Below are 21,772 nucleotides of genomic sequence, written 5' to 3'. Positions count from 1 at the left end.
TTGTCTCTTTCTAAAGACAACACTTGGCAGTTTATTATTGTTAAAATAAGTTCTCAAATTTTACATTTGTCATGAAAAATACCATTTTCAAATTTTACATGAAATATATATTTGCCAAAAAAAAAATTTACTTTAAAACTGTGAAAAAAACAAAGCCATACATCTACAATTACATTTTTTTTTTTAAGTAATTTACCCAGGTCTGGACATTAATGAGCAGTATTTAAAAGTAATGCATCACAATATTGCATTCGTTACTCCCTAAAAAAATAACTAATTAAATTATTGAGTTACCTATATGGAAAGTAATGCATTGTTACTTTTGTGTTCAAGTGTGGTCTGAACTTGCTTTGTTGTTTTTAAAATAAAAAGTTCTATTTTTTTAGCAAATGTAAAAGCCCTTTCATACCAAAATTGAAATGAATAAGTCTGAGGCTGAAGGAAATGTAAACTCATATCAGTACAGAAGACAGCGCAGCTTTCAATTGAAGAAGCAGCAAAGACATTGGTGTTACCCCCAACACTATTTATGAGTAAATCTACAGAAATGGCCAAACACAATCATCACAAATGATTTTGGTTCTTTTCATAAATAAAAGGTGAAGATAGAGGTGTTAACTACAAAAATTCATGTTAAAGTCAGTCTGTAACACTTGCCTTGCTGTTCAGTTTTTCTGAGTTTCCTGTAGATGCAGAAGATCCCAAATCCAGCCATAATGAACAGAGATCCAGCAGAAACAGCAGAGAACAACTCTACTGTAATGATAAACGTTAATGTAAGTGAATGTGTCAGTCTGATCTACAACAGAAGACAGAGATCAGCTTAGTAACTAATCACATATATCAGCTCTGTCATACCTGTTGAACACGTGTGACAGAGTTGAGTGATGTAGTCCAGATGTCTTGTTTGGTTAGCGAATGAATTGTTCAGCACACAGCTGTAGGTGTTTTTATCCTGATATTCCACCTCCAGAGGTAGAGAGAGACTGATGCTGAGATCAGACACACTGATGCTGGACAATAAACTGTTTCCTTTGTACCAGGAGAGAGTCACATGACTCACATTCACAGCTGAACACACCAATGAACAATTTGATGATGATGATGACGAACATTGTGAAGAGTTACTGCTGATGACAGGAACAGGCAGACGAGCTGGAAAAAAGAGAATAAGAGGAATACAGATGAATTAATAAAAAATGCATGGTTTAATGCGCTGAGTTGCTGTAAAATTACAGTATATAATGGAACCGCATGTCTTACTATCTATGCGTGCCTTGGCTACCTTTCTGACCGGTTTAACATAAGTTTCATCTGCTTTGGTGCAAATGAAAGTGTCAATAGGAGAGGCAACAGCAAGAAAACCCACAAAAAGGGAATGATTTTGCAGGTTGAGGCCTTAGACAACTGATCTCTCATTCTTCCTGATTGATTTGTCTTTAGTTTTGTGTTTTGTTAGGGTTCTTGTCACTGTCTGTAGCATGACTGCAACACAATCAGGTTTCACAGGCAGTCCCGCTCCTCCAGGATGACACATCCATATGCTGTCACAAGGAGGTTTGCTGTGTCTCCCAGCACAGTTTCAACATCATGGAGGAGATACCAGGAGACGGGGACGTAGAAGGACAACAACCCAGCAGCAGTATTGGTATCTGCTCCTTTGTGTGAGGATGAACAGCACTGCCAGAGCCCTACAAAATGACCTCCAACAGGATACTGGTGTACATGTTTCTGACCAAACCATCAGAAACAAACTTCATGACGGTGGCATTAGTGCATGACGTCCTCTAGACCTGTGCTCACAGTTCAATGCCGTGCAGCTCAATTGGCACCAGAATTGGTAAGTTTCTTTTGGTGCCCCGTTCTCTTCACAGATTCATTTTAACAACCTATCGGCTCTAAAGCAAGTGGGGGTTCCTCCGGTTTCATCAGCTGCTCCTCGTATGTTGAAATCACACTTTTCAACACGCTCTTTGTCAGTAATAAGACTGTGATGTTATCTGACATCATTACAGAAGAAAAATTGGACCTTGCATTTTTAACAGAAACCTAGCACAAAGAGTCTGATGGTCTCAGATATGTTGTCCTTGTTGTGCCTCAAATTTGAGAGAACTCTTATTTTGGGGGACTTCCTCATCCACAACATCCACATGGACATAAAAGATTCTACAATAACAAAAGACGTTTTGTCTTTATTGGAGAGCTTCGATTTGAACCAGCTGGTGGACTGTCCTACTCATACTAAAGGCCACACTCATGACTTGTTGATCCTAAATGGTTCATTTGTGTCCCAGTTGTCCACCTCAGACTTAGGGCTGTCTGATCATCTTGCTGTCTTTTTTAATATGGAGCTGCCTGGCATGAACACATCTTCTCGCATTATTAACTATCACAAATGGAGCTCAGTTGACCTCTGATTTTGCTGAATTCATTGATTTTTCTTTAAGTTGTTTTTCTCCATTTGATGCACTGGAAGACAAAGTCTTCATGTTTAATTCTGTTCTCTCGTCTGGCCTGGATTTATTTGCCCCTTTGAAATCACGATCTGTTTCCTTTGGACGTTCCTCTGGTATAATGATAATCTGCGTGCAATGAAGACATCATGTCATACACTGGAGTCTATGTGGCGTACATCTGGCTTGACTGTTCTTCACCAGGCCTGGAAAGACCACTTACTTGAATATAAGTCTAAAATTGCAGCGCCTTATTTTGCACAGATTGTTGACATCAATCAGGATAACCAATTGTTACTGGAAGACAACTGTTTCATTCTATCAACAAACTACTCAAATGTAACAGTTCTTCGATTGGTTGTGCCTCAACTCACCTCTGTAATAAGTTTCTTGATTGATCACACTTGTAAATGTATTATCTCTACTCTTCCTTCACCTGTTTTTCCTTTATCCGTTTCTGAATTTTCTGGCAACCTTCTCTCAAACTTCCCACAATGGATTTGAATTCTCTTTGTAATGAGGTTTCAAAAAGGAAAGCTTCCACTTCCATAGATGATCATGTACTACTAAACAGGCTGTTTCAGTCATGCTTTGCTGCTTTATGTCCTACTGTATTAAGCATCGTCAATGATTCTCTGTGTACTGGTGCAGTGCCAGTAGCATTTAAAATTGCTGCTGTGACCCCCGTACCAAAAAAAAAAAAAAAAAAAAAAATCTACAGCTAATCTATAATCTTAATAATTTCCATCCCATTTCCAATCTTTCTGAGCCCTTCAATCAGGATTTCATAATTTCACAGCACTGAAACAGCTTTAGATAAGGTCACTAATGATTTGTTAATAGCTTCTGATTCTGTCTGTCTTTCTATCTTTTTTTTATTTTTTATTTTTTTTATCTCAGTGACACTCATTTGACACTGTTGATCCTTCAATTTGACTTACTTGTTAGAGTCTGTCTTTCGTGTTTCTGGTCTAAGCTGGTTTGATTCTTATCTCGCAGATCGAAAGCAGTTCGTTACGTGTTGTTCAATCTGCTGTTCCTCAAGTACCAATTTTGGTCCCTTAACTTTTTAGCATTTATATTTATCCATTGGGTCAACTTGTAAGATCACTTGGTCTCAACTTTCACTTTTATGCAGATGACAATTAGGTTTATATACATTCAAAATCTGATGTTAATGTGGCTGTGTCTTTTCTTTCTTAATGTATTTCTGAGATTAAAAAATGGATGTCTGGAAATTTTCTGTGTCTTAACAGTGACAAGACGGAGGTAATGCTCATTGGTTCACCCACAAGCTATGTAAGGCTGGGTCTTTAACTTTAAGTCTGGATGGCTCTACACTGGAATTTCAAACAAATTTAAAAATTTAGGGGTGATATTGATGCACATTTATCATTTGTTCCCCATGTTCAAGACATCATTTTTCATTTTAGGAATATTGACAAATTGTGTCCTATGCTGTCACTCCTGGTGGCTAAAAAGTGAATCAACATTTTTGTGTTTTCTCGCATTGATTATTGTAATGCTTTGCTTGTTGGGGTCACAAAGCTACCCTAAATAAATTACAGCTGGTTCAAAAGTCAGCCGTTCAAATCCTGTCTGGAAACAAGATAAGGGATCACATCACTCCAGTCTTGAAGTCTTTATATTGGCTCCCTGTCAGACTTCGTGTTGATTTTAAAATGACTTATAAAGCTTTGCATGGTTCGGCTCCTCATTATCTCTCTGAGTTTTTAGCCCCATACACCTGCGCGTGATCTTTTTTCGTTCCACATTCCTGTTTAAAATCTATAGGGCGTTTTCTTCAGTCGCTCCAAGACTTTTGAATTCTTTGCCCGCTCAGATTAGGCAAGCAGAATCCCTTAGTGTTTTTACATTTTCCCTTAAAGCTTATTTCTTTAGAGTAGCTTTTACTTAATTCATTTGTAGTTGTTAATTTTCTCATTTACTTGTTTTTGATAGTATGTTCTTATTTGGTTTTTTGTTTTTATATCTCACTTATGTTAAAGAATTGCTTGTATAATTGTATGTTTTGTTTAATCTTTTTGTGAAGCACTTTGAGATGCTACTTTTTTAAAGGCGCTATAGAAAATAAAGTTTATAATTATTATTATTATTATTAAAACAAGAGCAGTTAATTACTGTAATATTAGCAGCGTTCTGCTGTTGATTAATGGTCATTTGAAAGAAAATGATCCAGCATTATTTGGTCCAGTGGACAGTTTGTGAGTATTTGCTGTATATGTACCAAAATCTTAAATTACTTTAAAATTACTTTATGATCTCTACTCACCATAGACAGAAACACTGAATGTTTTTGATGTCAGATCCACTCCTCTTATCTCTAGTTGATAAACTCCAGCATGTTCAGTTGTGATGTTTGTGATGGTCAGAGATCCAGTTTGATTGTCCAGCTTCAGTCTGCCTCTGAATCTCCCATCAGGACCATCAGATGTGATGAACAATCCATAATTCTACTGATTTCAGCTATAATATGCTTTTCAGCTCCATATTTCCACAGCATATTTTCTTCTTTCTGTATTTCAGCAGCATCAATGTGTAAAGTGACAGAATCTCCCTCCATCACTGACACTGACTGTGTTTCATTTGTTTCAGCAGCAAACACACCTGAAGAACAGATTTTACAGATTAATCTGATGGTTTACAAAGCCTGAAATCAGCTGTAGATTGTGTTTACATGTGAAGATGAGAATATCCAGAATAGCAGCAGAAACACAAACTAAATGACAGGTGAGATGTACAAACAGATGAACACTTAGAGCTGATTGCATCACTTCATTTTAAACACAAATCAACATATCAAGGGTTATAATTCTAACCTGTGATTCTGTAATTAAAAGTCTGGTTCATTTTGTCCACCGTGGATTTACAATTGTAATTAAACATCAATAATGTTAATATTAAATTTCCTTTTTGACTGACTACTGGAAAGTTTCTCTCTAACATAAGCAGCTCTTGCAGATAAAGGAGATAAATGTGTAAAATGTCAACTGTCTTTATAAACTACTACCGTTACAGAGAGACTGTTAGAATCAAACAGAGACAACATCGTCCCAGCACTATTTAATTGCATGTAAATATTTCTTATGTGTAAAGAATTTTTGTTTTAAAGTTATCTGCTGTAGAGATTAAAATGACATACAAATACTTGGTAATTTAAAGTACAGGTCTTATTGTGTTGGATATTTTCAATAAATAAAAAAAGACATACTGAAGACTGAATCAGACTGGGTTTATGCACATTTTGACTAATACATTTCCATAACTTTTATAGATGTCTATGATTACTGCAGAAGCATATGTAATTTTAAGAATATAAAAATGGCCTGATATTTTAAAACAACTTAATGGTTTTGACTTTCTGAGCCTCAATGCAGAGCAAAAACAGAGACGTTTACAGCCACTGTAGAGATTTCCATTCATTTCCAGACCTGGAAATTTCAATTAAAAAATCTGAGGAGAGACTGAATTTAAAGTTACTGAATTTTACAATATTCATGATTCATTAGAAAATAAGATACAAAAGGGAACAGTACCCTTATAAAAGGTGCACTTGGGTACCTTATTTAGCCTTAAAGGTTCAATTTAGTACTTTTAACGTATATATTAGTATCTAAAGTGTACGTATAAGTACCTAAATTCATATAGTACATTTTGAACGTGTGCAGTCACTGTATTGCTCTAAAATCAAAAAATAAAATATTTTAACTTACCAGTCCAGTACAAACAGAACAAAACAAACATGCAAAGCATTTTCTTCATTCGTTCAGCATCTGCTCTTATAAAACTATCCGCTGAAAACACGAGCTGGTGTGAATCCTCCCACAAGAGTTTGACCTTCCTGTTCACTCGCTGCATTTGCACACTTACAAATACTTAATAAAAAAGTATCCCATAATGTAATCCTAGCACTATAATATGAAAGTAATGTAATCTGATTACTTTTGGCTTCCTTCAAGTCACATATGTAAATAAGCCATTGTGATTTTACAATTATGCATATTTATTCAGTTCTCAGTTTTGTGTTTGAAAAAAAAACTACAAAGTTAAAATAGTGTCTGATCTCTCTGTGCTAGTTTTACCGTCGTTCAGTCATACTGAAACCTGCTGTGGTAGTGTTTCTTGTGGTTTGAGCTGGACAAACATCTTGAAAAGAGAGTGTGTATTCAGATCAGACGTGACTGTGTTCGTTTGTAGATGACGAGTTTTTTCCTGCCTCTTTGAACTTTAATCTACAGAAACATAAGAAACTGCATTTGACACAGAGACAGAAACACAATTATATTTAACACTGACATTCACAAGTATAATCTGAAAGTTATTATTTTGTTTTTTAAATTAATATGTATCATGGTTAAAACATTTTAAAGGGTGTACAGCTGCTCTTACATGCATTCAGTGTTACTATCTCAAGACAGATCTATGAAGTAATATATCTCTTTATGAATATACAAAATCACCATGATAGTATGCAAATATTTCAGCTCATTCCTGTGACTGTCAAACTGAAGCTGCTTCATGATCGATGAACACGCTGTTGCTTTAAGTTAGTAAAACAGAAAATACTGCCTTTTTCTGGTGTTGTTTGTGATTATCTGAGAGCACGCTGGCAAAATTGTTCCAGAAGAAGTCTTATTTTGAACACTAGATGGCGCTCACTAGTCAGCACATTTTGTATTGAATCCATGCTGTTATATTTAAAGGATTAGTCGACTTTCAAATAAATTTTCCTGATAATTTACTCACCCCGAAGTCATCCAAGATGTCCATGTCCTTCTTTCAACTTTCCGTAAGTTGAATAGGGAAGGCATAGGACATACAGCGTAAGCTTTTTGAAGAATACGGAAAGCGTAAGCATGTGCAAGGTGATCATTTGTGTTTATAAAGCATATACAGTTGTATTTTTTTTCGAAAATGAGCAATGTTTTCTCTAGATAAGACTCTTATTCCTCGTCTGGTATCATTTAAAGCAATTTGGAGCTGCACTGAAACTGTAATTTTGACCTTCAACCGTCTGGAGGCCATTGAAGTCCACTATAAGGAGAAAAATCCTGGAATGTTTTCATCAAAAACCTTCATTTCTTTTGAACTGAAAAAAAAAAAAGACATGGACATCTTGGATGACATGGGGGTGAGTAAATTATCAGGAACATTTTAATTCCGAAGTGAACTAATCCTTTAATATATACCATTATGTAGAGGAAAATTGATTGCTGTTTCTACATTTGAAACTGTTCAGTTGTAGTGTTATAGTGATCATAAAATTCTTGTAACACTTTATTTTTACAGACTTTAAGTCTACCACTTTTTTTTCACAAAACCTTTGCTCTCTAGAAACCATGTTAGTTTGGGTTGAAAATTCTTTGAAGTTCAAGTGTAAACACTGAATTAATACCAATATATGAAATTAGGGACATGCATAAGAAAAATTACAATAAATATATAACAGGAATATAACTTGACAGTAAACTGTTTTTGCAGTGTTGTCTTATATTAATATCTGTTAAAGCTAGACTATGGAGAAGAAAAAAAAAAAACAGCCATTGTGTCCAAAAGTGGCAATTATGGGATAACAGTCACAGCAATGCATCATGTTCAATAAGATCATCATGTTTGTAGCGTGATCCAGGGGATTAAAACGTATATAGGCCTATATTTCAGACCTAGTGGAGTAATAGTAGGCTAACTAGTAGTAAATGTGTAAAGTTGCATAAAATAAAAAATAATAAAGTAGGCTGAAACTACCTCAACTCTGTGTTTAAAGAGTTTAACATATTTTGGGTGACTTGCCATTCTGTCCGTTTCTGTGTATCTGTGCTGTTGTCCATTTGGCATTTTCACACCAAAAGGCGGCCGCGCTACCGAAGCGCCACCTGGTGGCTGTTACCCAAAAAAGCATCTTGGCTTCTCTTTGGTCAAGCTTCACCCCCCAAAAAACAAAGTAAGAACTGTGATTGAGAAGATAGCACTTTTTATTGAATTTTGAAGTATTTGTTTCATGAACCAATCCCATTTGTCACAGAACAGATCACAGCCATGCACAAAATGTGTTGTTACTCAGTTTTGGATAACAGTGCTGTGAAAAAATACATCTGTTAGCAGCGTTTCTCCATTTTTTACTCACCAAAACTGATGAAAATTAAAGAAATTTATAATCATCAAACAACTGCATGATGTCAAATATTACAACATGGAATATACATTGATTTATTCTTACAATGACTAAATGTATACATTGAATATATTTTAAAAAATAACAAAAAACAAGATCTTGAGATGATCTTAATATCAATCTCAATATTAATACTGCAGGTCTGCAGGAGTTTACTATAAAAAGATCACAGGATCATCTCCTCATGCTGACAGACACATACTCCACATGACTGTACTCTTCAGCTCTCTGTGAAAACACACAAGAGATATGTATTATCTAAAATATCAAATATTTTAAATGGAAAAACATATCAAATATTAAAATAGTAATAATAGTAAAAATATATATATACTTTTTAATGTTTTAAAAAGAAGCCTTTTCTGCTCACCAAAGCCATATTTACTTGCTTAAAGACACAAGAACAATAATATTGTGATTTTTTTAGTATTTAAAATACCTGTTTTCTCAGTGAATATATTGTAAAATATAATTTATTCCCATGATTGAAGCTGAATTTGCAGCATTATTACTCACATTTGTGTCACATGATCCTTCAGAAATCATTCTAAAATGATGATTTTATGCTCAAAAAACATTTCTGATTATCATCAATGTTGAAAACATTTTTTATGGTTCTTTGATGAGTAGAAAGTTCAAATGAACAGCATTTACCTTAAATAGAAACTTTTGTAATATTATATATTTGAATGGTAGTGTAATGACTTGTTACTTGCTAAAAATGCAATATATATTGTAATCCAGCACAATGTGAAAGTAACATGATCTGACTTTTATTTACCTTTGGATTCTCAAAGCCACAAGATAGAAACTCGACTTGATGAATTTTACTCAGTTCTTTTATACATAAACAATACAGTGTTTACAGTAAAATGGCATGTCCGATACTCAGTTATATGCGATGATCATTATGCAGACAAAAACACAATCGCACACTGATCTACATCTGAATCACTGCTGAAATGATAAAAAAAAAAAACTCAACATAAATTAGTAATAAATGATCTTACTGATTTATGTGTGTTTCTTTCATAGAACTCTGGATGAAGAAACATTGCAGAAGTTTTCTCATCTTCACAAATCTGAACTGTTTGAACAACAGGAAGAGATTAAACCACAAAACTCAATAGATCTGCATTATTATTAGCGCTGTCAAAGTTAAAGTGTTACTTCACACAGTTAAATATATTTGATACTGTAGTTTTAAAAAAATGGCATTAACAAATATAATATGGCATTATTACTTTTTTTCTTACTACTAGCAGAGTAAAACAGAAAATACTGAATCAGTTTTTGTGTGAGACGAGAAAAGACCAAAAACCAACAACCACACACATTGAGGAACTAAATGGCATTACCTACATGAATTATATTATAATATTACCTTTCAACTGAATCATGTATTTACAGTAGATTTATAATGTGTACTATAGGCCTAATAATAATTATCATTATTATTTATTTTTGGTAAAACACGTTAAAAGCAGTAAGTAACACTTGCCTACTTGGTCTGTTTTTCTACATTTCCTGCAGATCCAGAAGATCCCGAACAGAGTTATAATCAACAGAGATCCAGCAGAGATCAACACTATCAGAGAGACCGAGACTGGAGGAGAGGAAGTGATTGAATCAGTCTGATCTACAACAGAAGACAGAGATCAGCTAAATATAAGTAAATAAATAAAATACATAATAAACATTATTATCAACTCTGCCGTACCTGCACATGTGTGACAGAGGTGAGTGATGTCCAGATGTTGAGTCTGGTTGCTGATGGGATTGTTCAGCACACAGCTGTAGGTGTTTTTATCCTGATATTCCACCTCCAGAGGTAGAGAGAGACTGATGCTGAGATCAGACACACTGATGCTGGACAATAAACTGTTTCCTTTGTACCAGGAGAGAGTCACATGACTCACATTCACAGCTGAACACACCAATGAACAAATTGATGATGATGATGATGATGAAGAACATTGTGAAGAGTTACTGCTGATGACAGGAACAGGCAGACGAGCTGAAAAACATAGAGAATAAGACAAATATAAATCTAATCATTTTATGAATAAATTAATAAATCTAATCATTTTCATAGGAAAATGAGCAAAATTGCTCTCACCATAGACAGAAACATTGAATATTCTTGTTGTCAGTTTTGATCCACTTATCTTTACTTCATAAATTCCAGCATGTTCAGTTGTGATGTTTGTGATGGTCAGAGATCCAGTTTGATCGTCCAGCTTCAGTCTGTCTCTGAATCTCTCATCAGTACCATCATATGTAGAGAAGATTCCCGCAGCTCTACTGATTTCAGCTATCAGAGATGTTTCAGCTCCATATTTCCACAGTATGTCATTGTCTTCATGTATTTCAGTAAGATCAGTGTATAAAGTGACAGAATCTCCCTCCATCACTGACACTGAATCACCAAACACACCTGGAGAACATGAACAGGGACAGATTTTGTCACAGATTAGTGTTAATGATGGTTTACAAAGCCTGATTGTAACTTTAAATGTGAACTTAATAAAATCAGCATAGATACAAAATCAAATGAGATAGCAAATTAAAAACAGATGTATGGGAAGTCATATTTTCATCTTTAATGTGTAATCTGCTGTAGACCAATAATAATTGATTTTAACAAATAATAATTACAGCTTTGAAAGTACAAGTTTAATTCTGGTGGATATTTTCAATAATTTTAGTTCCCTTTCGAAAGGGAACTTCTACTCTGCGCTGACTGCGCTAGGGGAACGTCCTCCATGACCCGTGCTCGAAATGCCAAAAATCACCACACTCCAATCCTATTGGCCGGCGACAGCCTATCACGTCAAACGGCGCGAACCGTGACGTATAAAGGGAGCGCCTGGGGAAACAGCCGACATTCTTTTGTCTTTTCGCGACTGCCTTTGCTCGTGCCTTTATCACTCTGCCAAAAGAAAATATGTCTGCTAAATCCTTCAGGAAGTGTGCTGATCCTTGTCCCAGGTTTCTGACACCGGAGGACACACACAACTTGTGCGTTTTCTGTCTGGGTGAGGAGCACGCAAGGTCAGTACTCGAGGGTGCTGCCTGTGCTAACTGTAAGCGTTTTCCTATGAAAACGCTCCGTTCTCGTTTGGCCCTCTTCTCGAGGGGAGAAGTGCCACCACCGCTGCCTGGTGGTTCCGGCCCCGCTCATGCTGAGGCTCAGCGGCGATTGAAATCATGGGGCTCGCAGGTGGAACTCGCTGAAGAATTTGAGAGGGGTGTCTGTCTTTCTCAAGCTGAAGCGACTGACGAGGACGCGCTTCTGGGGGATGACGACGATGTTTTATCTTTAACATCCTCGGACCCAGGAGCGAGTGCTCTCTTGGTCCAAAGCCCCATAGAGCAGGAGATGGCCGTGGTGGGAGAAGCGGGCGAGCCCGCGGCTCCCGCTCGGCCTCCCTGCGCGGCGTTTTTCGGAGTTGCTGGAGGTTATGGAATGCGCCTCGAGCAGACTGCAGCTGCCCTGGGAGCGCGTGAGGAGGGAACCCGCTCGCAGCAGGTTAGACGATCGTTTTCTCTCTACCCATGGCCCGGCAACTCCGGCGAGGGCCCTGCCATCCAAAGCGTTGAAGGTGACGTCACGTTTGAATGGCAGGGCTTACGCCGCTGCAGGTCAGGCTGGTGCGGCGTTGCACACTATGACGGTGCTTCTGCCGTACCAGCCTGATCTGCTTACGGATCTTGATCAGGGAGGCGAAGATGCGCTAGATCTTGCATCCCGCTCAGATCCAGCTCTGGGCCCAGACAGCCAGGAGATCCTGGGCTGTCTCGAGCCGAGGCTCAGAGGCAGGCCCAGAGGGAAAGTGTCGCCGCTCGTGCGCCTCCTCCTCCTCGGAGTAAGTCGCAGAGACGGCGAGACGCTAGAAGGAAGAAGCAACACCTGAGGGAGGTGATCGAGGAGCGGCGCCAGCAGCGCCGGTAATCGATCCCCTCTCTCGCGAGGGCTTTTTCTCGCCCTCGCTCTTCCTTCGCCTCCCGGTAGCGTTTGTGACATCTATATGCTGCGGGCTTTACAGTCGGGCTGATGTTGCGGGCCTATGATGAATATATTCCTGACGGCCCGCCGTCTGGCTTGATAGTGAAAGTGCTTTTGGGCTTATGGGACTTTGGATTTTCCCCTCCGTGTGACGAATCGGGGAGGAATCTGCGTTCTACGAGCCGCAGGAGGTAAGCCAGGTCCATTTTTCATTCTCAATATAGACCTTGCTTTTCCTGTATAGCTTCCCGTGCATATAGTTGTCATCTGTTCATGTTTTTAAGGGGTTATTTGGGCAAATAACTGTATGTTAGGCTGACTGTTACAGGCAGGCTCTTTATGGCCACTTTGTTGTTTAGCGTTGGTGTAGTTTCTCGGCTGATACTGTGTATAGCTAGAACTAGCTTTCGCTATTGTCAGTTATGTGTTGGCCGGTTTTTCGGCCACCTAATGCTGTCGCTCACGCTGCTTTCTCCGTGTGTTTGGGAATTTGTAGCCCAAGTGTAGCTTGGTCTACATACAGTCCTTAGCTAGCGGCTAGGCTAGAACTAGGTTAGGTGTGTGTTTGTTTACATCTCCCTGTTATGACTATCCCCCTGCGGTTGTATAGTTCCTAGTTCTGGCCTCCTTCTGAGGAAGTTGCTGGCCGTTTTTTGCCCATATTTCCCCTTCATATGTTTATGCAGGCGTGTTATGTGAGCGTGTTTGTGCTGCCACAGGTTACACCTGTTTTTATGATAGCAGGCTTTATCTGGCCTCTATATATGAATACGGTGTTGTTGTTGTACTCCCCGGTTAGGGTTTGTGTTTCACTGAGTGCATCACCTGTTGGATCGCACACTCAGGATGAGTGTAGGGAATTTTGTTTACCCGACCTCTCCCGGTCATTTGCACCACAGCATCTGGGGTTCATTGCTGTTTGATTGTTGGCTATTTGTTTTTAGCCTCTCTGTATGCAGCTTGTTTGGATACAGCGCTGTTGGTCTATGATGCTGATTACGATCACGCTGTTTAGCATGATTTACATTGTAAAAGATGTTTTTACTGAGTATTTTGTGCGTTTATTCCCTTTAGCTCTAGTCGAGCTAAAATATTTTCCCTGTCTAATTAACGGGTTCTATTTTTGCTCCTAGAACTTTAGTGGCCGCTGGCTGATGTCGCGTGTGACGGGTAGGCCGTAAAGGCCTCCTGTGGAGCGTGCTGACCTTCGACAGCAAAAGGGATGGTTTCGCCGGCTGGCCGGGTCTCGGGTTGACTATGACCTCCTGTGTAGTCGGTCTGTTTAGCCTGAACCCTGATAACACTGCCACGAGCTGATGCCATGTTCCTGCTGGGATTATAGGCCCACGGGGCCTTTCCTTAGCACATGATGGCGTATGTTGTACTCCTCTTGCTTAAAGAGTAGAAAGGTACTTCACTGAGTGCACTGCTCGTTGGTTTGTGTTGGACGGGCTGTCTCGTGGGCACTTGCAGCTGTTATGTCTTGGTGTTTGCTCCACCTTGATATGCAATAGGGTGTGGCCCTACAGGCCATCCTGGGCTACCGCCGTCTGCATTCAGTTTCTCTGGTGAACTCTGGTTATGTTGCAGGCCCTTTTTCCCGGCCTCCATGACTATGTGCCTGCTTTACGGTCTGTCTGTTAGGTTGAGCTTTGTACTTCCCTTCGGGGTTAACTGCGTAATTGTCCTTAGCTCCCTAAGCTGGTTTGGTTGTAGACTTCTATGAAGTCTCCCGTTAGACCAGCCCCCAGGCTGGTTTGTGCTCCCCTGGGTCAGGGGTCTTTAGCGCACAGCCTCCTCAGCACCTTGTTAACGGCTGAGTAGATCCTTGGATGAGTGGTTGTACTCCCCTCATACGAGGGTCCATAGTGTTTAGCTGAGTTCTGCTCTCCAGGATGCCCGTCTCTGCGTGTGGGTTTGAGTTGCTTACTGCCTTTCGCAGTCGCTCTTTCCTGCTCTCCTCTTTGGAGTTTGCACTTGGAGATTCTGTATATTAGACAAGGTTGGCTAGGCCAGATTTAGCTTCCCTGGATCTGGCTAGGCCTCCTTGGTGGCAGCGGGATGGATTTTCCCCCCGAGTGACTGGCCGAGGTTCCTTTTGGTTCCTTGGCCACATTCCCTTAAAGGGACCACCCCCTCTCGGGGTGTTGGTTCCAGATGCTCGAGCAGCCTTGGTAGGCTTTTTTCGGATGGCCTCTTTTAGGCTTAGCTTGGGCTGTTGGCCGTAGGGAATGCTGTCACTGACAGCCTTGGAGTTCTGCCCCGGTTTTTCCCTGGAACTGCCGGATGTGTGTCCAGACATTTGGACTGGCATTCTCCTCTAGCATGGCGGCGTGGGTATATCGTTCCCCATAGCGCAGTCAGCGCAGAGTAGAGTTCCCTTTCGAAAGGGAACGTCTCAGGTTACGTATGTAACCATGGTTCCCTGAGAACAGGGAACGAGACTCTGCGCTTTCATGCCATGCTGCGGGATGCCTGCTACAGTCGCTCAAAGACAAGAAGATGTCGGCTGTTTCCCTAGGCGCTCCCTTTATACGTCACGGTTCGCGCCGTTTGACGTGATAGGCTGTCGCCGGCCAATAGGATTGGAGTGTGGTGATTTTTGGCATTTCGAGCACGGGTCACGGAGGACGTTCCCCTAGCGCAGTCAGCGCAGAGTCTCGTTCCCTGTTCTCAGGGAACCATGGTTACATATACGTAACCTGAGACGTTTTTCATTAATTCAAATTTTTCATAAATGATATAATATTATAAAACATGCTTACTGCTGCATCTGAATCCCTTAATGCACACCAATACTTTTGTAAATGTTTATGAATACTGCGCACACACACACACACACACACACACACACACACACACACACACACACACATATATATATCACATTTGTAATCCTTGAAATTAAGATTTATTGATGTCCATTGTTTTCCATGACATTCAAAATTTTATCAAAACACAAACAGACATCTGAATTCAAAGCAAGTAAATCTCACAATAATGATTTTATTTCGTATACACAACGGCAGATAAAACCTGAACTGCTGCAGCAACTTTATTACTCCAGAAAGAAATTAAACCAAAAAATGTTTATATCTTACCTGTCAGACTCCGCCAGCAAAAACAGAACAAAAAAAACATTCTTTCTTCAGTAGTTCAGTGTCTGATCTAATAAACTATCAGCTGAAAACACTCAGTCTATATGTGAATCCTCCCACAACAGAGTTTGACCCTCCTAGTTTCACTCGCTGTATTTGCATATGATAAAATATTATAGTTCATCTGGCTGTTATTAAGACTTTAACTGTTCTCAATGAATAACCATATTCTTTATTTTTATAATTTAACATATTTTTAAAACCCAATACCCAGTCAGTGTTAAATGGCTAGACAAATATTATGTAAATGTATAAACTATATTTTATGATAAAATAGTGTGTAAATCTAGTGATTTTAAAATTGTGTATATAGTTCTTAATTTTAGTGTATTGAAAAACCAAACTAAAAACTGTGTAGCCTCTCACAGGACCAGTTTTTTAAGTTTGGTTTCTGAGTCAAACTGAAACCTTCTGCGGTCATTTTTCTTCTGAAATGCTGTTTGATCTTTTAGGTGGACAAACATTTTGTGCATGAGAGAATGGGCACTGAGAGCAAGTGTGTTTGTAGGTGAAGAGTGTCTTCCTGTCCTGCCTATCAACAGCTTTTTAAGACACTTTTATCTATGCTAAAAAAAAAAAAAAAAAAAAAAAAAAAAAAAACATGATGAGAAATGGTGTATGACACAGCAGGGAAAGAAACAATAACAATAAAATGATCATATTTAAAAGTTGGTGCTGGAGGGATAAACAAAGGAGACTCCAACGGCACAGGAACCCCAGCAGATGGCAATGGTAGTGCCTGGAGTAGGGAGCATGGATAACTCTGGAATGGCCATCGTGGAGCGGGTGGCTCAGGGAAGCAGGAGTGAAGGGAGCCAGCAGAGAGATATAATCAATGTAGATATAGTTAAATAATATAGTTATAGTTAGATGTAGGTAAATAGTCAATAAATATAGTTATTTTATTCTACAGTTATTTCTGATGCAGAAGCATGTATCTGAGTGTATGCAGAGGCCTGTGTAGGAATTGAATGTGCTAACATGTGGTAAACTGAGTTTCCTGTTTTGTCACTATAAAATATCTGGTAAGGCCCCTTCACAGAGGTTTCCTGTTCACTTATTAATAACAGATTAGTCACAGAACAAAATGGTCAAATATAATAAATAATAGTGACATGTAAGGAATGTATTAGCCATGCCTTGGTTGATCATGGTTTGCAAACAATGATTTTTTTCAAAAGTGATTTTTCACAGAGATGGCAAAAGCCACGACATGGACTGTTTCAAACTGCTTCCGGGCTGGGGGTCGGGGCTGGCTGGCTGGTCTGGGGTCAGAGGAAATCAGCAGGGAGGTGTGCGTGGTCCAGGCATGCAGGATGGCCATAAAAAAGGTGAAGAAAGTCCTCTTGACCTTAGCAGGGCTGACAGGAATGGCCTCCGTGCTGTGACAGGGAAAGTGGGTGGCTCAGGAATGGCCTTCATGGTGACTTTTGACAGTGAAAGCAGGCAGCTCTAGGACGGCCTCCATGGCTGTTGCAGTGAGAGAGTATGGCTCTGTTACCTCTGGGACCACCAGACTTGGTAAAGCAGACAGATTTCTCCTTTTAATTTGTATTAGCAACACTTTAGAGTTTGTAAACACATCTTCCAACAAATATCGAGCGTGATGTGCGATCAAGTGTCACCTCTGGGGCAGCTGCAGCAATTTTGGCCTCCTCTTGCCCTTCTGCTGTACTTGTGGTGTTCCCTGTCAAAAATGCCCAGCCGACAAAAAACAAGGACTTATAACTCACTCGTTAGGCCTCACTGATCTGAGCCTCACTGATTTGAGGATAAAGTTCATCTCTGTGTAAAAGAAAGCCTGTAATACTCAAAATAGTTTGTTTGTGTACATGAACGTGTGTGTATGTGTGTGTGTGCACGGATGCACGAGTATGCATGTATACACACATGCACATGTTCGGGGTCTTTATTTTGCAAGCCCACATGTATATATATGTACATAAACACAATGAACACACTCCTGAACACTAATTGTTTCTCTGAATTTCTACTCTACAGTCATTTTTGATGAATATAAGCTCAGATCAATGAGGCCTACGATCAATCAGTTTCAAAAATAAATACAAAACCTGTCCTAATTTAAAGAAAACAAGGTAACAAAAACAATGAATCCAATATTTGATGATAAAATAGCATAGCGCAAGATTTATAAGCTATTTTTGTAGGCCGGTCATTAGTCATGCTTTGCTACTTTATGTCCTACTGTATTAAGCATCATAAATGATTATGTGTACTGGTGCAGTGCCAGTTGCATTTAAAATTGCTGCTGTGACCCCCGTACCAAAAAAAAAAAAAAAAAAATCTACAGCTAATCTGTAATCTTAATAATTTCCATCCCATTTCCAATCTTTCTGAGCCCTTCAATCAGGATTTCATAAACTCCACAGCACTGAAACAGCTTTAGATAAGGTCACTAATGATTTGTTAATAGCTTCTGATTCTGTCTGTCTTTCTATCTTTTTTTTATTTTTTATTTTTTTATCTCAGTGCGACACTCATTTGACACTGTTGATCCTTCAATTTGACTTACTCTGTTAGAGTCTGTCTTTCGTGTTTCTGGTCTAAGCTGGTTTGATTCTTATCTCTCAGATCGAAAGCAATTCTGTTGTTCAGTCTGCTGTTCCTCAAGTACCAATTTTGGCCCCTTAACTTTTTAGCATTTATATTTATCCATTGGGTCAACTTTTAAGATCACTTGGTCTCAACTTTCACTTTTATGCAGATGACAATTAGGTTTATATACATTCAAAATCTGATGTTAATGTGGCTGTGTCTTTTCTTTCTTAATGTATTTCTGAGATTAAAAAATGGATGTCTGGAAATTTTCTGTGTCTTAACAGTGACAAGACAGAGGTAATGCTCATTGGTTCACCCCACCAGCTACGTAAGGCTGGGTCTTTAACTTTAAGTCTGGATGGCTCTACACTGGAATTTCAAACAAAATTTAAAAATTTAGGGGTTATATTTGATGCACATTTATCATTTGTTCCCCATGTTCAAGACATAATTTTTTCATCTTAGGAATATTGACAAATTGTGTCCTATGCTGTCACTCCTGGTGGCTAAAAAGTGAATCAACATTTTTGTGTTTTCTCGCATAGATTATTGTAATGCTTTGCTTGTTGGGGTCACAAGAGCTACCCTAAATAAATTACAGCTGGTTCAAAAAAGTCAGCCGTTCAAATCCTGTCTGGAAACAAGATAAGGGATCACATCACTCCAGTCTTGGAGTCTTTATATTGGCTCCCTGTCAGACTTCGTGTTGATTTTAAAATGACTTATAAAGCTTTGCATGGTTCGGCTCCTCATTATCTCTCTGAGCTTTTAGCCCCATACACCTGCGCGTGATCTTTTTTCGTTCCACATTCCTGTTTAAAATCTATAGGGCGTTTTCTTCAGTCGCTCCAAGACTTTTGAATTCTTTGCCCGCTCAGATTAGGCAAGCAGAATCCCTTAGTGTTTTTACATTTTCCCTTAAAGCTTATTTCTTTAGAGTAGCTTTTACTTAATTCATTTGTAGTTGTTAATTTTCTCATTTACTTGTTTTTGATAGTATGTTCTTATTTGGTTTTTTGTTTTTATATCTCACTTATGTTAAAGAATTGCTTGTATAATTGTATGTTTTGTTTAATCTTTTTGTGAAGCACTTTGAGATGCTACTTTTTTAAAGGCGCTATAGAAAATAAAGTCTATAATTATTATTATTATTAAAACAAGAGCAGTTAATTACTGTAATATTAGCAGCGTTCTGCTGTTGATTCATGGTCATTTGAAAGAAAATGATCCAGCATTAATTTGGTCCAGTGGACAGTTTGTGAGTATTTGCTGTATATGTACCAAAATCTTAAATTACTTTAAAATTACTTTATGATCTCTACTCACCATAGACAGAAACACTGAATGTTTTGATGTCAGATCCACTCCTCTTATCTCTAGTTGATAAACTCCAGCATGTTCAGTTGTGATGTTTGTGATGGTCAGAGATCCAGTTTGATTGTCCAGCTTCAGTCTGCCTCTGAATCTCCCATCAGGACCATCAGATGTGATGAACAATCCATAATTTCTACTGATTTCAGCTATAATATGCTTTTCAGCTCCATATTTCCACAGTATATTTTCTTCTTTCTGTATTTCAGCAGCATCAATGTGTAAAGTGACAGAATCTCCCTCCATCACTGACACTGACTGTATTTCAGTTGTTTCAGCAGCAAACACACCTGAAGAACAGATTTTACAGATTAATCTGATGGTTTACAAAGCCTGAAATCAGCTGTAGATTGTGTTTACATGTGAAGATGAGAATATCCAGAATAGCAGCAGAAACACAAACTAAATGACAGGTGAGATGTACGAACAGATGAACACTTAGAGCTGATTGCATCACTTCATTTTAAACACAAATCAACATATCAAGGTTTATAATTCTAACCTGTGATTCTGTAATTAAAAGTCTGGTTCATTTTGTCCACCGTGGATTTACAATTGTAATTAAACATCAATAATGTTAATATTAAATTTCCTTTTTGACTGACTACTGGAAAATTTCTCTCTGACATAAGCAGCTCTTGCAGATAAAGGAGATAAATGTGTAAAATGTCAACTGTCTTTATAAACTACTACCATTACAGACAGACTGTTAGAATCAAACAGAGACAACATCGTCCCAGCGCTATTTAATTGCATGTAAATATTTCTTATGTGTAAAGAATTTTTTTGTTTTAAAGTTATCTGCTGTAGAGATTAAAATGACATACAAATACTTGGTAATTTAAAGTACAGGTCTTATTGTGTTGGATATTTTCAATAAATAAAAAAAGACATACTGAAGACTGAATCAGACTGGGTTTATGCACATTTTGACTAATACATTTCCATAACTTTTATAGATGTCTATGATTACTGCAGAAGCATATGTAATTTTAAGAATATAAAAATGGCCTGATATTTTAAAACAACTTAATGGTTTTGACTTTCTGAGCCTCAATGCAGAGCAAAAACAGAGACGTTTACAGCCACTGTAGAGATTTCCATTCATTTCCAGACCTGGAAATTTCAATTAAAAAATCTGAGGAGAGACTGAATTTAAAAGTTACTGAATTTTACAATATTCATGATTCATTAGAAAATAAGATACAAAAGGGAACAGTACCCTTATAAAAGGTGCACTTGGGTACCTTATTTAGCCTTAAAGGTTCAATTTAGTACTTTTAACGTATATATTAGTATCTAAAGTGTACGTATAAGTACCTAAATTCATATAGTACATTTTGAACGTGTGCAGTCACTGTATTGCTCTAAAATCAAAAAATAAAATATTTTAACTTACCAGTCCAGTACAAACAGAACAAAACAAACATGCAAAGCATTTTCTTCATTCATTCAGCATCTGCTCTTATAAAACTATCCGCTGAAAACACGAGCTGGTGTGAATCCTCCCACAAGAGTTTGACCTTCCTGTTCACTCGCTGCATTTGCACACTTACAAATACTTAATAAAAAAAGTATCCCATAACATAATCCTAGCACTATAATATGAAAGTAATGTAATCTGATTACTTTTGGCTTCCTTCAAGTCACATATGTAAATAAGCCATTGTGATTTTACAATTATGCATATTTATTCAGTTCTCAGTTTTGTGTTTGAAAAAAAAACTACAAAGTTAAAATAGTGTCTGATCTCTCTGTGCTAGTTTTACCGTCGTTCAGTCATACTGAAACCTGCTGTGGTAGTGTTTCTTGTGGTTTGAGCTGGACAAACATCTTGAAAAGAGAGTGTGTATTCAGATCAGACGTGACTGTGTTCGTTTGTAGATGACAAGTTTTTTCCTGCCTCTTTGAACTTTAATCTACAGAAACATAAGAAACTGCATTTGACACAGAGACAGAAACACAATTATATTTAACACTGACATTCACAAGTATAATCTGAAAGTTATTATTTTGTTTTTTAAATTAA

At 38.1% G+C, this 21,772-nt stretch overlaps 1 protein-coding gene across 1 annotated transcript; it reads right to left on the bottom strand.

The window, feature by feature from the left end:
• Positions 1-8,820: 8,820 nt before the first annotated feature.
• LOC125262630 (SLAM family member 5-like) lies at positions 8,821-21,257 on the bottom strand. Its single transcript, XM_048181457.1, has 6 exons — positions 21,143-21,257; positions 19,884-20,033; positions 10,766-10,945; positions 10,367-10,663; positions 10,152-10,285; positions 8,821-8,874 (listed from the first exon to the last, which is right to left on the bottom strand). The coding sequence occupies exons 1-6, from the start codon at positions 21,189-21,191 to the stop codon at positions 8,821-8,823; spliced, it is 864 nt and encodes a 287-aa protein (XP_048037414.1). The 5' UTR covers positions 21,192-21,257.
• Positions 21,258-21,772: the final 515 nt, after the last annotated feature.

Source organism: Megalobrama amblycephala, linkage group LG2, assembly GCF_018812025.1.
Source record: "Megalobrama amblycephala isolate DHTTF-2021 linkage group LG2, ASM1881202v1, whole genome shotgun sequence".
Lineage (NCBI taxonomy): Eukaryota > Metazoa > Chordata > Actinopteri > Cypriniformes > Xenocyprididae > Megalobrama > Megalobrama amblycephala.
This window is presented reverse-complemented; position numbering and strand designations above follow the sequence as displayed.